Genomic DNA, 22055 nt, shown 5'->3' with positions numbered 1-22055 from the left:
CATTGACATTATCTTGGTATCATTTGTTTATTTGCTAAAGTAAACATATTTGTAACAAGTTTAAACACCTTTTCCCACTGTCCTGTGTCACTAAGTGGTGAAAGGAAAGCAAAACTTTAAATTAAACAATCTGCCTTTCCCCAGTTGACATAAGGATAAATCATGTCAGATACTCATATTCCCTAGCTCCTTGTATCTTGACCTGGTTCCTAATTTAGCAGATTATTAAGGTCAAAGTACCAAAATATCATTTCTTAAAAAAGACTGTTTGTACTTAGTTAGAGGTCATGGTTTCACAATGCGCCTTGTCTACTAAGAAGGACTCCTTATATTTGTTTGAAAAGAGCAGGTTTTTCTTTTCCAACATAAATATGCAAGCATAAGGCTGTTTCCTTTCCCAGGTCCATGGGCGTGTGTATGGGCTCTGTCTGACCAGCATCCCTGTGGTGAGCTTGGCATTCCACATGGAGTGACAAGACAGCTGGATTACTAACTAAGCTTCTGAAATGCACTGGGATCAAAGTCGGCCTCACCACAAGGCAAGCAGGAGGGATTATTTTCGGCCAGGCTGGAGGAGAATTGAGGTCTGTGGTACACACACACACACACACACACACACACACACACACAAAGCAAGGATTTTACTGCTTCATGATACAAATGGAAAAAAATATGTTCTGGTTAAGAGTAAAGAATTTGGTGTCAGAAGACCTGGTTGGGCTTAAGTCCCAGCTCTGTCTCTTACCAGCTGCATCACCTTTGACAACTTATTTAACATCTCCAAACCTCAGTTTCCACAACGTAAAAAAACAAGGATAATAATAGTACTGTCCTTCTAGAATTCTTGTGAAACATAATCAAGACAATACTTCTAAAGTGCTTAGCAGATTGACTATCTCAGAAAAACCACTCCATGAAATCAGTCAGCAATACTGATTAGAAATATTCCAGGTTGCCCTGATCTATAAACAGCCATGGCCATCATCTTCAGCCTTACAGTCCTTTGTGGCTACAGCTGATGCTCACACACGTCGGCCCCAATGGGTGCTCCATCCTGATCCAATTCTCTCTGCTCAGACACTTGGTGCTCCAGGGAGGTTGGATGTGAAGTGAACCTCACCTCAACACTAGGGATATTCTTAAGAGTGTGCTTCTAAGGAGGTTGACAACCTAACCTAAACACTTATAATATTTATAATGTTTCTTTTTTTTAACATTTTTTATTTAAATTCAATTAATTAACATATAATGTATTATTGGTTTCAGAGGTGCAGGCCTATGATTCATCAGTCTTATATAATACCCAGTGCTTTTATCAGAATAAAATGGACTCCAAATTTCCAATAGATGACTTCAAAATGAATTGGGATGTAACCTGTTTGCCAGTTAAAACTTTATGTCTTTAGTAGGACCAACAGCAGCTTTATTGTGTCAGCATCTCTATTAAGTTTATTCTAACAACTAAAGAAAGTTCCTTAAACTGTAATGAATGCATTTTATGAAAGCCTGTTATTATTAGTAGTAGAAATAAAGTAGATTTATTGGGTGATAACTATTTACAACAAAACAAGCACTTGATACATATTATCTAATTTGATCTTCACATTATCCTATGAGGTAGGTTCTATGGTTATGCCCTAGTCACAGGTGAGAAAACTGAGACTTAGAGCATTTAAGAAACAATTCCAAGGTTGCTTATACACTAAATAGAAGAACCTAATGACTCTGAAGCCCAAGATTTTGGCCACTACACTATACAGTCTGTCTCCATATGATGGGGAAGTAAGGAAACAGTTTCACCCAAGACCAGAGCTACAAAGAGATCATATTCTTTCAAGGCAAAGTCATAATAATATGACTATGTATTAAATAGTATGAAGAGATTCTACTGTACTTATCATTTTAAAACCAAACATAAGCATGCATTTCCTTACTATATTGAATTTGTATTACAGAAAATCAATAAATCGCCCCAAGATCCCAAATAGCATGATCTCTCATCAATCATTTGGGTGTCAACTGTTTCATCTGTGAGACTCTAAAAAGAGATGTCTTCTTAATCCCCAAATTATAATATTAGCACTGCTAGTTCACCTTCCTCTGAAGCATGAGAGATTAGCTGGAACTAGGATGATGAAATGCCAAGTGGTTTGATGCGACCCATCCTTTCTGAACATCTTAAAACAGGTTTTCAGGCTAAACTCTTGGCTGAGTTATATGGCTTTAATATGACTTAAATGACAACACAGAAGCATGTGAACTCAATGTTTGCAATGACTTTGCTTCCTTATCAAGCTGCAGTTGGATAACTCACCCCAACAAATTTCCTAAGAAATTCCTGAGAAGCCTGGACATCTGGGTTATACAGTTCAATGAAATTTCCAATCATACTCTCTTCTGTAGCAGGTACTTCTTGGTAGAAAAGTTTAGCTCTGGCATAGAACTGCATCTCACCATTGATGACTTGTTAATGCATACAATTTCACTGCAAATGAAATATTATTAATATTTATTAATATTAATATGACAGAACAAATTAAATCTTATCATATATTGAATTGCCTCTTAGAAGCCTCTGAATTTGTGCTGTGGAGGAAAGGCATAGTCAGAAGATCTGGGTTTGAGTTCTGGTTCAGTGACTTACTCATTATGGAACCTTAGGAAAACTTCTTAACCCCTCCGATCTTCAGGTATCTCATGCATAGTGGCATTTTCATGACTTACTAACTCTATAGTTTAATGAAACTTTAGCTTATTACTGTATTTTTTAAAAGTTTAACAGCATTTGCTATACTAGAATGAAGAATGTCACAAGTTTTATCTTTGAGCTCCAAATGTTTTATGAGAATTTAATCATTAGTCCTTACTTCTAATCACAAGGTACATTCAGGGTAGCTATTTTTTTTCATCAATTTTTCAAGCAACTCATACTGAAATATCTCTTTGTACCAACATTACAGAAGATGTGCTTGAGTTCTTTCTTCTGAAAATAAAATAATAAAAAAAGATAAAAAGATTTATTGCACAACTATCTATGCCAGGTAGTGTGTTACGCACATTCACGTATACTATGTCACTTCATCATTTAAGAAACCATATGAGATATTATTTTAAGACATTTATTTTTAGAAAAACATATATTCCAATTTCTGAAGAGTAAATGTGGATGCATGTGGGTTTTTTGTAGATGAAAATGCACCTCTTCATATATAAAATATTTTCATTAGAGGACATTCAGGAAGAAATGATAGAGAGTGGATGAAAGGAAGGAATTTCTGTTTCAAGACTGTAGGCTGAGTACATGCATTTGTCTTCCTTCTTTCCCCATATTCCCCCCAAATTGTTTTAATAAACTCAACACATAACAGTGAAGAAAATGAGAGGGGAGCCACTGATGGATTCATGATTTCAACAAATGTCTGGAAGACAAAAAGCAGATGGAACAAAGCTAAAAGATTTTGCAGCCTTGGATAGATGCAAAAGGAAATAAGAGTTAATGAAAAATCTCTCTACAAGCCAACCAGGAAGAAGACAAATGCACCCTCCCAAGAGCAACAGGCAGCACAGCTATAATCCTGGGTGGGGGAGGGTCGTCTCTAAAAAAATTTTTTTTAGCTTAATTAATTGCCTAAGGAGACCTAAAGCAGTTAGTGTTAGGATCGTAGAATACTACTCATTTTACCATATAGATGACTCCAAGCATCTCATCTGCTCACACAGATCAGAGTATGGTAAGATCTACCTGCACATGTACAGCTCCTTGTCATCTTTTCTATTCAGGGGAGACATATTTAACAGAGGAAACCTTCCCCATTACCTAGAATCATTGAACTTGTCCTTTATGCCTAACTATGGAAAAAAAAATGATTTCCAAACATATGGGGGTAAAACAGCAGTCTGAAAGAAAAAGATAGAGATAAACTATTAGAAATGACCCCAAAGGAAATAGAAATAGTTCAGGAAATGGACAAGAATTTAAAACAAAACTAAACAGAAAAAATATATTCTTGGAGAGATATGAGAACTGGTGCATCCATAAATCAAAAATAAGATGCCAAGAAAGTGATAATTCAAAGAATAACAAAGAATTCTTAGAAATTAAAGTTTTGATTACCAAAAACTTTGGAATAGAACATTGAATAAATGTGAGAACATAATAAAAAGACAGATATGAAAAACTGAGGTAAATAGATTAGAGTTATAAAGACTTAATTCAGGAGGCCCAAACATCAAGCCAATTAGGATTCTCAATAACAGAGAAACAGAAGGAAGAAAATTATTAAAGAAATAATAGAAGAAAATTCCCCAGAGCTGAAAGTGATTGTAGTGTCCAACAAGTACTGAGCAGCATGGATTTAAAATAATAATAATAATAATAATAATAATAATAATAATAATAATTAAGTAAAAGCCACATTTACACAAATCCTTAGGAAATTTCAAAACACAAAGAGTAAGAATCCTAGAAGTAGAAGATCCTGAAGTTATTTAGAAGGAAAAAGGTGATTGACCCTCAAGGAGGGTTGCCAGATTTAGCAAATAAAAATATGAGACAAACAATTAGTTTTGAATTTCATATAAACAATAAAAATTTCATAGTATATGTATACTTGAAATGTTGTATATTGCACAGGGCATACTTATAAAAAAATATTTGTTGATCCTCTTAAATTCAAATTTATCTGGAGTTTTATATTTTATCTGGCAACTATATTCAAAAGACTAGAATCAGGCTTATAACATAGATCTCATCAGAGCACTGGGTGTTATATGCAACTAATGAATCATTGAATACTACATCAAAAACTAATGATGTACTATACAGTGGCTAACTGAACATAACAAGAAAGGAAAAAAAGAAGAAAGAAAGAAAGAAAGAAAGAAAGAAAGAAAGAAAGAAAGAAAGACAGACTAGAAAACAGGGGCACCTGGCTGGCTCAGTCAGTAGCATGTGACTCTTGATCTGGGGATTGTGAGCTCAAGCCCCATATTGGGTGTAGAGATTCCTTAAAAATAAAATCTTTAAGAAAAAAATAAACACTAGAAAAAAAAGAAGCAATGCCATCAATATTCTGAGAGAAAATTATTTTGAACCTAAAACTTAATACCCAGTCAAGCTGTGAAAGAATATTTACCTACCATGGATTCATTCTTCAGAAGTTTCTTGAAGCTATATTCCAAACCAATGAGGGTTAAAATCAAGAGAAGATATGTGTCAAAAGATAATGAAATTAACCCAGAAATCCAATGAAAAGAAATCCCAAAATGACAGATACTTATCAGATCTAGAAAGAAATCAGTCTTTATTACAACAGAAACTATAGGCTCTAGAAACATAAGTTCATCCAGAAGTAGAATGAATTGGATTCTAGGCAATAGAGTAAGTAAGAATCAAAGCGACATTAGTGATATTCTAAAGAAGATATATATTTTTTTATCTCAACCATCACAAATAAAAGACAGGTGAAAGCTCCAAGCAAAATACATAACAGTACAAAAATGTTATGATCAAGATATAAAGCAAATCAAAATAGACATAATTTTCAGTAGAAAGAGTATAAGAAAAGAGAATCTATTTAACCTTAACTAGAATCATTTTTCATCAGGTAACCCCACAGTTGTGAAATTGGACTACTGCACTGCTTGGCTCTTGATTGAATAACAATTATATAGTCCCAAATTTTGATTCTAAAAGTTGAAAATCCAACAAACACCACTTATAATGTTTCATCATAATACATTCCATCTATGGAGTTACACGAGTATTTTCCAACTCAAAGACATTGGAGCCAATTTTTGGACCCTTGAATGGTCCTGAGTTTCCTGAAAGGGATATAAGAATCAGTTCCAATGTACATTTTCTAGAGACTAACAATATTATATACTATAGCTCCATATATATTAACTGTTATAGATTGTTTTTTAATACAAATCTTTTAAAAGTATTAAATATATAGATTTTTTTTGCCATTTTATACACATATTAACAACTGACTGAGAAAATACATTAAAAGGAGAGTCCTCAGGTTCAAAACATTGGGAACCACTACCCTACACCAATCTCTCTCCCCTAGCACTTAGTAAAGTATTGTGTAAACAGCAGGTGGCTCAATAAATTCTACAGGGATGACAAAAATCAAGCATAGCCATCCCAATAACACATGAGTGCTCCAAATTCTTCTATATGTCTCAGAAAACCAAGCTAGGAAATCACAGCTCATAGAGTCTTCCCCAAGTTGCATGCTGCCCAGGATCACAAGCAAGCCACAGGCCAGTACTCTCGTTGATCCAACCAAAGCAGCAAAGCAGCCACACTCATCATCACCTGCTTAAGTCAACTAGTTGGTGAAGTCTATTAAAACCCTTAATCTGGAAATGGGAATGGTCCATTATGCCAGCAACATTTAGACCACAAGTGAATGCCAAGCCCAGCAGGGGTCAGACTCAATAGGCAGGTTTTTATGGTTATGGGCTTGAGTTCTCATTTTCACCTAATTGACAGGAGCATTTCACTAAAACGATATATGAGGTGTCATGTCGAGCCCCAGGTTCTCCTCTCTTGATAACTCCCGCAATGGTGCAAGTTGACTCAGATAAGGTAATCAGTCATCAGCCTGTGCCTTTTTATTATAGAAATACATAAGCTCATTCTTATAGGATTGCAATGTCTCTGTGAAATTTGGGGTAGTCTAAGACAGAGTTCTTGATAGAGTTCTAGTCGTTCTTCATATAATATGGTACTTATATCTTGTCCTACATTATGGGCTGAACTCCCAAGAACCTTGCAATGGTTTACTTGTTACAAAAAAGGAAAGTAGAACACAAGTTGATTTGCCCTAAAGAAGAATTTGGATCTTGTGAACTCTCTAAGGAAAATTTTGTTAAAAGCTAAGCACTTATGTCTGCTGAGTATCTCCTTGTCTTTTTGTTTCCTTTTTCTTCCTTTTTTATATTTCTAAATGGTTGGTTGAGGTTATTTTACACTTTATTCCAGATGTTAAAACTGTTTGTCAACTGAAAATTGATCTGAGAGGATAGGTAGGTTAAGTTTAGACATTTAGTTTGAAATGATTTGAGATAGGATATTAGATCATGTTAGCCTTTTATTTATTATTAAAAAAAAAAAAAAGCCCAATTAGGAGATGGCTTTATGAAGGGTAAGACCTTCCATAAAATAGATTTGCAAATGAGCACTTCCCAATTTAGCCATTAAAGAATTAATGGTAAAAATGGAAAGAAGGATGGAAGGAAGGAAGCAAGGAAAGAAGGGAGGAAGGGAGGGAGAAAGTATCTAGGTACCATGGAATATTACTCAACCATAAAGAAGAAGGAAGTCCTGTCATTTATGACAACATAGATGGACCCTGAGGGCATTATGCTAAGTGATATAAGTTAGACAGGGAAAGATAAACACCTTATATGTGGAATCATAAAAAAAGTGAATTCATTTCTATTTTTTTCACTAGCAGGGGAGAGTGGGAAGTAAGACTTTATCAGTCGTTCTGGTGGAATCCAAAGGTCTGGTGTGTCAGAATACTAGAATACTTGTCATTATCAAGTCTTGGAATTGCCCTGAGGGGCCCTCTAAGTTTGATTTGCTCCCTGAATGCTTTAGGTGTCTGGTGTTTTTTATCTCTAAAATAATGCACTACCTACCCTAAAAGTTTTAGAGGGCTTCTTCTTTTTCAGCTGAGGGCTAATTCGGTGGTTCCTAATTCTTTCCAGGTTTGAACACAAATGAGGTGACCAAAGGGAGGGCAGGAGGAACAGCACACTTTCCTCACTTCGGCAAGGATCTGCCACCCCACGTCACATTCCCTACCCACCTGGCTGAACGTCTTCCCAACTGTCTATTCCTACTTGAACATTCTACCTCACCTATTATCAAATTTTAGAAGTCTAGAAGTCAGGCCAAGATAGTAGAGATAGATTTCTCATGGTGAGATTTGCATTGGAAGAGTCAGACACTGATTCAGCAGTCACCCATATGTCCTGTGCACCTCTGCTGCATCCTGTGGGGGTCTCTATCACTCTATTTCTACATTCCACAAAAAATCTCTGTGTGGGTCTCTCTCCTACACTGAATTATTCAGGATAAGGCTGTATCTTACTTGTCTTTGCAACTCAACACTTACCATTATGCTTAACACATAGTAGGCCTCTTTCCACAGACTAAATGAATATTGTCTCACTTTTTGTTCTTTTAATAGCATACAAGTTCAACAAAGTAGAGAGTGGCTAGAGGGAAAAGCTGACATAAGTGACACAAGTTACACTTTTCATATAGTTTATAAGATATCTATCCTCCTAATTAGGCATACCTATATAATAAAAAAATAGTAACTACCATTGATCCAACATGGATGTATGCACTACCTATGCTTAGTGTTCATATCTAACAGAATAGGTAAGATAGATGTTATTATCTATGGAAGAACACAAGACAACAAGAGGTTACCTAAATTACCTAAGATCGAGTAGCTAGTGAGGACACAACTGGAACTTAACCCAGGTCTATTTAAATCCAAAACCTATATCTCATCCTTCTCATGCCATGTGTGTATCTAAAAGCCTGCTAAATAAAAAAGGAAGTTATCTGGTTCTCCATTTCTTTAAAGCAAAATAATCTTGCAGTATCTCCATTGCAAAAGTAACAGCAAACGGGGGGAGGAGCAAGATGGTGGAGGAGTAGGACACCTAAATTTCCTCTGGTCCCAGGAATTCAGCTAGATAGGAATCAAACCATTCAGAACACCTATGAACTCAACAGGAGATCGAAGAAAAGAATAGCAGCAACTCTCTGAACAGAAAAGCGACCACTTTCTGGAAGGTAGGACTTGAGGAGAAGTGAATCCGAGGTGATATTCGGGAAGATAGACGGTGGGGGAGGGGGCCTCCATCAGCCGCTACCAGGAAGTGATAGAGCAGCAGAGCACAAAATCGGAACTTTTAGAAGTCGGCTCTGCTGAGGGACGTTGCTCCAGTGGCTAAGCAGGGGGTGGAACCCTCACTGGGACAGTGTGGTCTCAGGACCCTCGGGGTCACAGAAAGGCCGGGGGTGCCTGAGTGCAGCAGAGCTTCCAGGTATCAGAGCAGGGAAGCCAGCTGCAAAAACGAAACTGAGGAGTGGGCTCTCAATTCGGGCTTGCCATAAACCGTGATCCATGGCACAGTCGGGCCACTGCTCCTCCAGCAGGGACCCAACAAGCGGCAGATCTGGGGAGACTCCCCTTCCTCCCCTGGGAGGAGCAGCACAAGTGCACCACAGGAATCTGCTGGGTTTGGAGACTCTACACAGGGTCATGTGCCAGAGATAGAAACGCTTGGTCACAGGCCGGATGAGCATGGAGTGCGGCCGGAGACCGGGGAGATGGGAGTGATTGCTTTTCTCCGGGGGCTCACTGAGGAGTGGGGCCCCGAGTTCTCGGCTCCTCCAGGACGGAGATTGGGAGGCCGCCATTTTCACTCTCGTCCTCCAACACTGTAAGGAAAGCTTGCAGGGAACAAAAGATCCCAAGAGGAAACCGGAGCAGATTACTTAGCCCAGACCCAGCAAGGGTGGGGCAATTCTGTCTCCGGCAAAGACATTTGAGAACCACGGCAACAGGCCCCTCCCCCAGAAGATCAGCAAGAACAGCCAGCCAAGACCAAGTTTACTGATCAATGAGAACGGCAGAACTCCAGCGCTATGGGAATACTGCACATAGAATTCATTGCTTTTTTCCCATGGTTCTTTAGTCTTTCAAAGTTAAATTTTTTTTAACTTTTTTTTTAAAAATTTTTCTTTTTCCCTTTTTCAACCAACATCTTATCAATCCCTTAAAAAACATTTTTATTTTTCATTTTTAGAGTCATATTCTATCCCTTCATAGTAGTTACCCTTATTTTTGGTATATATATATAAGTTGTTCTCTCTTTAAAATTTTGGGATACAGTTTCTTCTAACAGACCAAAATATACCCTAAATCTCTAGTGTACGGCTTTATTCTAGTCTCCCGCCTGATCACATTCTCTCCCTTTTTTTTTTAAATTCCTCTTCTTTCTTTTTTCAACCAACTTATCAATTCCTTTTATAAAATCTTTTATAATTTTCATCTTTACAGTCATATTCCATCCCTTCATCGTATTTACCCGTATTTTTGAACATATATGTTTTTCTTTCTTTAAAATTTGGGAGGCACTTTCTTCTAAGAGACCAAAATACGCCCAAAATCTAGTGTGTGGCACTAATCTATGCAACGGCCTGATCATATTTGATCATATTCTGGTTTTTGTTTGTTTGTTTGTTTTTATCTTTTTCTTTTTCTTTTTTCTTTCTTTCCGTTTCTTTTCTCCTGGTTTCAGGTCCCTTCTGATTTGTTTAGTATATATTTTTCTGGGGTTGTTGTTACCCTGTTAGCATTTTGGTCTCTCATTCATCTAGTCTCCTCTGGACAAAATGACAAGACAGAAAAAATCACCTCAACAAAAAGAACAAGAGGCAGTACTGACTGCCAGGGACCTAATCAATATGGACATTAATAAGATGTCAGAACTAGAGTTCAGAAAGATGATTTTAAAGATACTAGCTGGTCTTGAAAAAAGCATGGAAGATATTAGAGAAACCCTTTCTGGAGAAATAAAAGAACTAAAATCTAACCAAGTCGAAATCAAAAAAGGTATTAATGAGGTGCATTCAAAAAGGGAGGCTCTAACTGCTAGGATAAATGAGGCAGAAGAGAGAATCAGTGAGATAGAAGACCAAATGATGGAAAATAAAGAAGCTGAGAAAAAGAGAGATAAACAACTACTGGATCACGAGGGCAGAATTCGAGAGGTAAGTGCTACCATAAGACAAAACAATATTAGAATATTTGGGATCCCAGAAGAAGAAGAGAGAGGGGCAGAAGGTATATTGGAGCAAATTATAGCAGAGAACTTCCCTACTTTGGGGAAGGAAACAGGTATTAAAACCCGGAGGCACAGAGAACCCCCCTCAAAATCAATAAAAATAGGTCAACACCCCAACATCTAATAGTAAAACTTACGAGTCTCAGAGACAAAGAGAAAATCCTGAAAGCAGCTCGGGACAAGAGATCTGTAACCTACAATGCTGGAAACATTAGATTGACAACAGACCTATCCACAGAGACCTGGCAGGCCAGAAAGGACTGGCAGGATATATTCAGAGCACTAAATGAGAAAAATATGCAGCCAAGAATACTATATCCAGCTAGGCTGTCACTGAAAATAGAAGGAGAGATAAATAGCTTCCAGGACAAAGAAACACTAAAGGAATTTGCAAACACGAAACCAGCCCTACAAGAAATATTGAAAGGGGTCCTCTAAACAAAGAGAGAGCCTAAAAGTAACATAGACCAGAAAGGAACACAGACAATATACAGTAACAGTCACCTGACAGGCAATACAAAGGCACTAAATTCCTATCTTTCAATAGTTACCCTGAATGTAAATGGGCTAAACGCCCCAATCAAAAGACACAGGCTATCAGATTGGATAAAAAAAACAAGACCTATCGATATGCTGTCTGCAAGAGACTCATTTTAGACCCAAAGACACCCCCAGATTGAAAGTGAGGGGGTGGAAAACTATTTACCATGCTAATGGACACCAAAAGAAAGCTGGGTGGCAATCCTTATATCAGACAAATTAGATTTTAAACCAAAGTCTATAATGGGAGATAAGGAAGGACACTATATCATACTTAAAGGGTCTCTCCAACAAGAAGATCTAACAACTGTAAATATCTATGCCCCTAACATGGGAGCAGCCAATTATATAAGGCAATTAATAACAAAAGCAAAGAAACACTTCGACAACAATAAATAATAGTGGGGGACTTTAACATCCCCCTTACTGAAATGGACAGATCATCTAAGCAAAAGATCAACAAGGAAATAAAGACTTTAAATGACACACTGGGCCAAATGGACTTCACAGATATATTCAGAACATTCCATCCCAAAGCAACAGAATATACATTCTTTTCTAGTGCCCATGGAACATTCTCCAGAATAGATCACATCCTAGGTCACAAATCAGGTCTCAACCAGTACCAAAAGATTGGGATGAGTCCCTTCATATTTTCAGACCACAATGCTTTGAAACTAGAACTAAATCACAAGAGGAAAGTCAGAAAGAACTCAAATACATGGAGGCTAAAGAACACCCTACTAAAGAATGAATGGGTCAACCAGGAAATTAAAGAAGAATTTTAAAAATTCATGGAAACCAATGCAAATGAAAACACAACTGTTGAAAATCTTTGGGAGGCAGCAAAGGTAGTCCTAAGAGGAAAGTATATAACAATACAAGCCTTTCTCAAGAAACAAGAAAGGTCTCAAGTACACAACCTAACCCTACACCTAAAGGAGCTGGAGAAGAACAGCAAATAAAACCTAAACCCAGCAGGAGAAGAGTAATAATAAAGATCAGAGCAGAAATCCATGAAATAGAAACCAAAAGAACAGTAGAACAGATCAATGAAACTAGGAGCTGGTTCTCTGAAAGAATTAACAAGATTGATAAACCCCTGGCCAGACTTATCAAAAAGAAAAGAGAAATGACCCAAATAAATAAAATCATGTATGAAAGAAGAGAGATCACAACCAACACCAAAGAAATACAAAACAAATATAAGAACATATTATGAGCAACTGTATGCCAGCAAATTAGATAATCTGGAAGAAATGGATGCATTCCTAGAGATGTATCAACTACCTAAACTGAACCAGGAAGAAATAGAAAACCTGAACAGACCTATAACCACTAAGGAAATTGAAGCAGTCATCACAAATCTCCCAACAAACAAAAGCCCAGGGCCAGATGGCTTCTCAGGGGAATTCTACCAAACATTTCAAGAATAATACCTATTCTTCTGAAACTGTTCCAAAAAATAGAAATGGAAGGGAAACTTCCAAACTCATTTTATGAGGCCACCATTACCTTGATCCCCAAACCAGACAAAGACCCCATCCAAAAGGAGAATTACAGACCAATATCCTTGATGAACATGGATGCAAAAATTCTCACCAAAATACTAGCCAATAGGATCCAACAGTACATTAAAAGGATTATTCACCACGACCAAGTGGGATTTACCCCTGGGCTGCAAGGTTGGTTCCACATCTGCAAATCAATCAATGTGATACAATACATTAATAAAAGAAAGATCAAGAACCATATGATCCTCTCAATAGATGCAGAAAAAGCATTTGACAAAGTACAGCATCCTTTCCTGATCAAAACTCTTCAGAGTATAGGGATAGAGGGTACATACCTCAAGATCATAAAAGCCATCTATGAAAAACCTACAGCAAATATCATTCTCAATGGGGAAAAACTGAGAGCTTTCCCCCTAAGGTCAGGAACACAGCAGGGTTGTCCACTATCACCACTGCTATTCAACATAGTACTAGAAGTCCTAGCCACAGCAGTCAGACAACAAAAAGAAATCAAAGGCATCTGAATCAGCAAAGAAGAAGTCAAACTCTCACTCTTTGCAGATGATATGATACTTTATGTGGAAAACCCAAAAAACTCCACCCCAAAACAGCTGGAACTCATACAGGAATTCAGTGAAGTGGCAGGATAGAAAATCAATGCACAGAATTCAGTGGCATTCCTATACACCAACAACAAGAAAGAAGAAAGAGAAATTAAGGAGTCAATCCCATTTACAATTGCACCCAAAACCATAAGATACCTAGGAATAAATCTAACCAAAGAGGCAAAGGATCTGTACTCAGAAAACTATAAAATACTCATGAAAGAAATTGAGGAAGACACAAAGAAATGGAAAAATGTTCCATGCTCATGGATTGGAAGAACAAATATTGTGAAGATGTCAATGCTACCTAGAGCAATCTACACATTCAATGCAATCCCCATCAAAATATCATCCACTTTTTTCAAAGAAATGGAACAAATAATCCTAAAATTTGTATGGAACCAGAAAAGACCCTGAATAGCCAGAAGAATGTTGAAAAAGCAAAGCAAAGCTGGTGGCATCACAATTCCGGACTTCAAGCTCTATTACAAAGCTGTCATCATCAAGACAGTATGGTACTGGCACAAAAACAGGCACATAGATCAATGGAACAGAAGAGAGCCCAGAAATGGACCCTCAACTCTATGGTCAACTCATCTTCGACAAAGCAGGAAAGAATGTCCAATGGAAAAAAGACAGTCTCTTCAACAAGTGGTGTTAGGAATATTGGACAGCCACATGCAGAAGAATGAAACTGGACCAGTTCCTTACACCACACACAAAAATAGACTCCAAATGGTTGAAAGACCTAAACGTGAGACAGGAGTCCATCACAATCCTAAAGGAGAACACAGGCAGCAACCTCTTCGACCTCAGCCTCAGCAACTTCTTCCTAGAAACATTGCCAAAGGCAAGGGAAGCAAGGGCAAAAATGAACTTTTGGGACTTCATCAAGATAAGCTTTTGCACAGCAAAAGAAACTGTCAACAAAACCAAAAGACAACCGACAGAATGGGAGAAGATATTTGCAAATGACAAATCAGATAAAGGGCTAGTATCCAAAATCTATAAAGAATTTATGAAACTCAACACCCAAAGAATAAATGAAGTCATGAACAGACATTTTTCCAAAGAAGACATCCAAATGGCCAACAGACACATGAAAAAGTGCTCAACATCGCTCAGCATCAGGGAAATCCAAATCAAAACCTCAATGAGATATCACCTCATTCCAGTCAAAATGGCTAAAATTAACAAGTCAGGAAACGACAGATGTTGGCAAGGATGCAGAGAAAGGGGAACCCTCCTACACTGTTGGTGGAATGCAAGCTGGTGCAGCCACTCTGGAAAACAGTATGGAGGTTCCTCAAAAAGTTGAAAATAGAGCTACCATGCGATCCAGCAATTGCACTACTGGGTATTTACCCCAAAGATACAAATGTAGGGATCCGAAGGGGTACGTGCATCCCAATGTTTATAGCAGCAATGTCCACAATAGCCAAACTATGGAAAGAGCCAAGATGTCCATCGACAGATGAATGGATAAAGACGATGTGGTGTATATATATACAATGGAATATTATGCAGCCATCAAAAGGAATGAAATCTTGCCATTGGCAATGACATGGATGGAACTGGAGGGTATTATGCTGAGCAAAATTAGTCAATCAGAGAAAGGCATGTATCATATGACCTCACTGATATGAGGAATTCTTAATCTCAGGAAACAAACTGAGGGTGATAGACATTGGGGAGGGTATGTGCTATGGTGAGCACCGTGAATTGTGTAAGACTGTTGAATCACAGACCTGTACCTCTGAAACAAATAATACATTATATGTTAAAAAAGAAGAAGAAGATAGCAGGAAGGGAAAAATGAAGGGGGGGAATCAGACGGGAGACAAACCATGAGACTATGGACACTGAGGAACAAACTGAGGGGTTGGCAGATGGGTTAGCCTGGTGATGGGTATTAAAGAGGGCACGTACTGCATGGAGCACTGGGTGTTATACGCAAACAATGAATCATGGAACACTACATCAAAAACTAATGATGTAATGTATGGTGATTAACATAACATAATAATAAAAAAAAGTAACAGCAAACGTTTGAACAATGTATCACTGTTCAATGAGTTGTGCAGCCATGTCTCCACTGGGGTAAAATCAATTTGAAAAATGCCAATGGTTATATGCTGAGTTTTATTTGACAGTCCCACATGTCTTACGGGAAGTGTTTTTATTAACTCTGGCTTTTAATTGTAATGGCAAAGAGGTGACCATTGTTATCAATTTCCTCCTTAGAAACTTATTCCAGTAGAAAGAAAGAGGTAAGTGAAGGATGTGTACTAAAAATTGGTGGGTACCTCCCAGGCACCAGGCATTATACTAAGCACTTTCATATTATCTCTTCACATTATCTCTTTCAATTCTCACAATAATAACACAAAACTTGGGTTATATTCACCATTTTGCAGATGAGTGGTGAGAGACTCAGAAAGATTTAGTAACTTAATATCACATAGAAATGAAGTGTCATAGCCATGTCCTACCCCATCCCTATTCTGCTAAACTCTGTGGAACCACTGTTCTAAATGTGAAGTAAGACTAAGCCTTTAACGATGTGCAGGAGTAATAGACTCTTAGCATATGATTAACAAATAGTCATTGACTTCTATGTACTCGGAAATACACTGTGGATAGCGCTAGAGGATTATTGAGTGGTTAACTTATAGAAACATCTCCATTGGGCCTTAGATAAGCCCTCTTGAGCACTGGTATACAAACTGGAGATGCATACAATTTTTTTCCTATTTATTTCCTATTTGATCACAAACAGCCACCTTTGGAAAAATCATTCACTCCAAACCCCCAAGTGCACTTGTGCTGGTATAACTAGATTACATGAACCTACTCACTGGCCTGCCTATCTTGTTGATTATCTAAGTACAAAGCCAATGCTCTTCATAGACTAGGTTTTATGTTCCTGTCAAAAAAAACGTGGTAAAACTTAATTGCTGCCTACATAACTCAAGTTGCCATTTTCACTGGGAGGCAACCTGATTTTCAGGCTCAAAAAAGGCGGACTCTGGAGTCAGTCTGCCTGGGTTCTAACCCTGCTCCCCCACTCACAGCCACGTGACCTTCAGTAGGTTACTTAACTCCAGAGCACATCAGTCCCTCGTATATAAGGTGGGGAAAAAAAACAGTACCACCTAATAGGCACACTGTCAGGAGTCCCTGAGATAGTAACGTGCAAAGCACTGAGAACAGTAGCAGGCTTGCTCCCATTTCTTCCTGAACAGGTGTCTTCAGTGGCATAGCTAAGCCTTCATTGGAGATTTGCAGTATGTGTGCTCTTGCTTCTCCACAAATTTCTGAAGCTAGACATGGATATTCCAGCAAATGTCCCCATGACTGAATGTCCCTGCATAGTGTGCTTGTGGGACTGGCTACCTAATGCAAGCAGTTGGAAGGAGGAAGGCAGGAAAGAAGGAATCAAAGAATTACCCCAAACAACAAACTCTCTGTGCAGACTCTACACTATCCATTCCCTAACCTTTCAAAAGTAGGGCTTTATTTTCATTTCTATGAAGTTTTTAAATCATCAAAAAGGAGGGGAAGCCAATTCCAAAACATTTGAGTGGAGATGGGGAGGACTCCACTGGCTAAATTTTCATTTCAAGCTGAAAAGCTTACTATCCCCTGCTGCCTGAAAATTCCCATACAGTGAGCTGAGCCTGTCGTCTTTGGTAATGCCTGTTCTAGAGAAGACCACATGGTGACATTAAAAGAGGCCTGGCTCTGAGGAAGGGAAAGAAAAAACTAATCCTTATTGAGCATTGACTATTTACTATATACAATTGCTTTCAATTGCCCTGAGGAAAATGATACTCAGAGACTTTAGTAACTTGCAGTGGTGACTTTCTCTATCAGTAGCAGTATCAGAATTTGAACTCAAGACTTTAGTGATTTGCAATTAATTATTACTAAGGGGGCATTTAATCTGCTGTGAACAGATACTGAGTTCTTTCTATGTGCCAGGAACCATGGTAAATGCTAAATTCTATAGATATAGAAGAGGACAAGATAAATGAGTCATGGGAACTAGATTCCCATCAGGAAACTAATAGAGGTACATGCATTCCATAAATAGAACTTATAAATCTCCTAGGGGCAAAACCCAAGGGTTAAGCAAGATAATCAAGGGTTTGGGGAAGACTTGTGATTGGATAAAAGTCATACTGGTGGATGAGACACATGTGCTGGTTCCTTTCTGCACCTGCAAGTAGCTTATAGTCTCCTGGAGGTGCTTTAGCTTCTGCCATGACAAGAAAACACTGCAAAAAAAGCTGAGTATTCACAGAGTTGACAGCCTCCCTTTCCTGTAACCTTAATTTAAACTTTTTAAGGATTAATAAAAAGTTATTTGTTGATTTGCTTCCATTTCCAGTTTATAAAATTCTGAAGAACAGAGATTGCGTTTTATTGTTTGAATCTTCTCCAATACACCGAACAGCATTTTGCACGACAGAGCTCCATAAATGTCTCTTACACTAAATTGAATTGATCAGAAATGTCCAGTGTTTCTATCTCTAAAATGCAATGTTTTTCCCCCATTAGAAACATTTGCCAGTGACCAGATACACATATACTCCCTTACATGGCTCAGCATCCTTGCAGTTAGACAGGGCCATGTAACTGGTTCTGGGCAATGGTATCTAAACAGTTGTAATGTATGTCCCTCTGGGACAAAATATTTACGGACTAGCAGGCAAAACTTTAGCTCCTATCTTTCCTTACCATGGTGACTAGCAGTGTCCCAGAGGGTGGAGCCTTTATCATCCTAGATCCCTGAATGCCTACATGGAACACAGCCCCTCCCCCGTAATGCATGTTGAAATGATACAGCAAAAACATAAAATAAACTTTTATATGCTCAGCCATTGAGATTTTAGGGTTAGTTTGTTATTGCAGGATACCATAGTCCATACAGACTAATATAGCCCCTGATTGCTAAAATCAATGAGGTACTGTGGATAGGGCTACCTCTGTTACTCTCAGGGGAAACCAATTCCTGGGCTGAATCATCAGAGTCAGAGAAAATAAGGAGTACCTATTTATGGAAAACCGACTAAGTAAAATGGAGTCATGTTTGGCTTAGAAATGGACTAAGGGTTTTCAAACAGTATTAATGGAAACCGATGGGTGTTACAGAAGTGCCTCAGGAGCCACTGGTGAGGCTGCGATAGAGCAGGGAACACACCCTGTCCCCAACCCTAAGCAGAAAATTTTCACTTTTTCCTGTTTTACACTAGGCTTCCATAGAAGACTTTGTCAAAACTTTTGTTTTTTTTTAATAATTTTTTAAAGATTGGAAATCACTGATAAACCATCAGCACATTCACAGAGGAGAAAAATTAGTATAATCAGAAAGACTCTACTGATCAGAAAAAAGGGATTGAGACCAAAAATAAATTATAGTCTCCTTTTCCCCGATTAATTTTCACCTGATTTTCAGAAGATACTGTTGTATTCTTCCTTTTTAATTCATCTTCTGCTACTTTCAGAGTTGAGTTCCTTTTTCTCTCTAGTAATTATTTTTAAAATTTGGCAGCCATCTGCCCCTTAGTGAGTATCTTAGTCATTGTAATTGATATCTTTCTCCAGTCTACGGTAGCTAAGGCCACCAGGCTACTGTTATTGAGATGGGACACACAAGACTCTCAAGAGTGTCTCTAGAAAAGCAGTGCTCTGCTAGTGTGTGGAGCAACCAGAACATTCTCACCTTCCAAATGGACTGCTCTAGTTTTCCCATTTGGATACAAATGAGACGCATAACACATCCTAAAAGAATTACTTATGGGCAGTGTGATCTACCGGAAAAATCTCTTGTCTTGGGTTCTTGCTTTGATATCTAAATGAGATCTGTCTAGATTAGATCTCATCATCTCTGAATTTTCTTTTCTCCATTTGAAAAAGTAAGATGGGGGGTGAGGGTGTGAAGGTGGGAGTGGAAAAATAGTGATACTTATCCTATCCATCCCTAGTGTAGCTGTGAGGATCAAATAAAATCATAAATAAGGAAATTTTTAAAGAAGCATTGCATAAGTATGAGATGAAAGCATTGTATGTATAGATTTAAAGATCCCTTCAGAAATGGGTTTATACAAAGAAAATCTGGTAGGCTGCTAGCAACTAGTTTCTTGAACACAGTACAAAGAATTACATAGCTCCTACGGTGTCTAGAAATGCTGGCCACATCAAGTGCACAATGGGGCTTAAGAAAACAGACTGGGGCTGATACATACTGGTCCTGCTTTCATTGGGGGGGGAAACATAAATCAAAGGGGGACACTTCACTCTTTAATCACAAGTTATTTCCTCTTCAGTGCTGTTAAGAGTGCCTTGAAGTAACCCCTTTCACAGAGGCTGAGAAAAGTAGTGTAGACAAACCTGATAAGCTTTTTATTGCCCTATTGTCTAATTCTCTGAAAACTAGAGGAAATAGGGAAAAGGGAGGCAGACCACTGCCTCAGGTTTTTTTCTTAATATTCAAAGAACAGACTAAAATCTGCTCCTTTTTGGCTCTCTATTACTGTGACTCAGGAAAACCAGAAAGGATTGTGTGGACTGTGGGCTCATGTACACACACACACACACACACACACACACACAAACACAGAACAAGGACACCTTATCATTTAGTCTTTCTTTTTAACTCTTAGTTGCCATACTACCACATTAATACTCTCATCTTTGAATTACCTAATTTGTCCCCCCTCTCAATTTTGGCAAATATTTAAAATGTCCTTCAAAACTCAGGAAATGAATTTCTATAAGCCTGGTACTCAGGCCAACCAACACCCAGGGAAGCAAATCACAGTTCCTGAGTGTGCATGGGAATCCCAAAATAGAGGCCTGACTTGCCAGGCAGCACCTGATCTTTGCACCCTGCAAGAAAGAGTGCCATTGAAACATTTAAGCCCCCTGACACTGGTTGTGTGTTCTTTCTATCTGAAAAGTGTCCTTGTTCTAAGGACAAGGACTCTTGCAGAGGTCCCACGACTTCACACAGTCCCCCTTTCTTGTCCCTTATCTAGTAGTTCTGACTCACTTACCCAGGGGAATTTTTTCCAGCAGGTAGAGATAACTCTGAAAGAAGTCACTGCGAATGGCTTTGTGAAGGATAAAGGACATGCTGTGTCGACAGAGTTCAGCGTCGGTCTTCTGCCAGTGGGATCTAAAGGCAAAATGGGCTCCCAGGTGGGCCATGGTGAAGGGGTATGATAATTATTCCTACAGAGAAAGGAAGCTTGCCTGGCTGTTTCTTTGAATTAGCCTTCTCTTCCTACACGAACTTGAGACTGTCATTTTAAACCAGCCCCTGTCCATCTGTATCAAGAGAGGCTGTCATGGGGTATGGGGAGGGGCAGCAGGCGCGGGAGGTCAAGCCCCTGGCACATCCCCTGTCTGACTGCTTGGGCGACACCACTCCAAGCCAGCAGGTGCTAAGTAAAGATGAAAATAGGCTGAGTGCGATCCTGCTTCATCCAGGAAAAAGCAGTGTGCCTTCTTTAGATGCCACTTCAAACAGGGAGGAGCACAACCCACTAACACCCTGACTATTTGCTTTAATTTGATTCCTAAATTGGAAGAGCCTAATTTCCATTTCAAAGCATGGGGAATATTTCACAGGAGATCCTGTTTCCTGATTTCCATCACTCCTCCTGGAACGCAGAATCCTCAAGTTACAAGGACCCTTCAGAGTCATCCTAGCCAACCAGGCTCCTCTCATCAGTGCAATCTTGCCCAAATCATTTCATAAGGGTGGATATGTGTTTCCCATTTCTAAGGATTCTTCAAGAGACACAACTATATGAAAGCCTGTTTTGATGTTAAATACCCATCTCTGCCAGCAAACCAAACCCTTCCATCTAGCTTGCTCTAAACAACACCTCATCCTGTAAGCCTGTTTCTTCTCTCTCTGTCATGGGGATGATTTTCCTCATAAGTACTCACTTGGTTTCTGTACTTCTGATCATCCCTCTGGGTCCACTCTCCACTCTTCCCACATACTGTGTATCCCCGAGGCTGACCTGTGTTGACAACACCAGCGGACTCCCTTGCCTTCTCGGTTCTAGTTGAGTTCAGCCAATGGGTAGTGACAGCAAGAGACTGGAGGAGAGTGAGCTAATATATTTATTCCCCTGGCCCTTTCCCTGTGGAGATGCCATAGGCTGACTGCTTCCTTTGGTGGTAAGTCACAGGTCCTGTCCAGTGTCTTCTCATACAGATATCTTGTCCTACTTCTGATAACTGCTCCCTCCTTTACTGCTTCAGCCCTTGGGGTAGTGATGTGTCAGGCTGTCACAAGCCCTGGAGTAATGCACTCTTCCTTTCAATTTTGCTATACTTACCTACACCTTTGTAAATAGTCCCTTTATTAAACTGGCTCAAACTCTCAACTTGCAAATGCCATCTGTTTCCTATAGGAGACATGACTACCATTTTATCCCCCTAATGTCCTTAACAGGAAAGTCCATAAGAACTCAGTACTCTATTG

General features: G+C 38.7%; 1 protein-coding gene across 1 annotated transcript in view; it reads right to left on the bottom strand.

Moving 5' to 3' along the window:
- Window positions 1–20764, bottom strand: part of METTL11B (methyltransferase like 11B) — a 32944-nt gene extending 12180 nt beyond the window's left edge. Inside the window, 3 exon segments of the mRNA XM_032389466.1 lie at window positions 2315–2468; window positions 2470–2485; window positions 20611–20764. Of these exon segments, the coding sequence (XP_032245357.1) occupies window positions 2315–2468; window positions 2470–2485; window positions 20611–20764 (324 nt within the window).
- Between the last annotated feature and the right edge of the window lie 1291 nt (window positions 20765–22055).

This window comes from Phoca vitulina, unplaced genomic scaffold (genome assembly GCF_004348235.1).
Source record: "Phoca vitulina isolate PV1807 unplaced genomic scaffold, GSC_HSeal_1.0 scaffold54, whole genome shotgun sequence".
In the NCBI taxonomy this organism is placed as follows: domain Eukaryota; kingdom Metazoa; phylum Chordata; class Mammalia; order Carnivora; family Phocidae; genus Phoca; species Phoca vitulina.
This window is presented reverse-complemented; position numbering and strand designations above follow the sequence as displayed.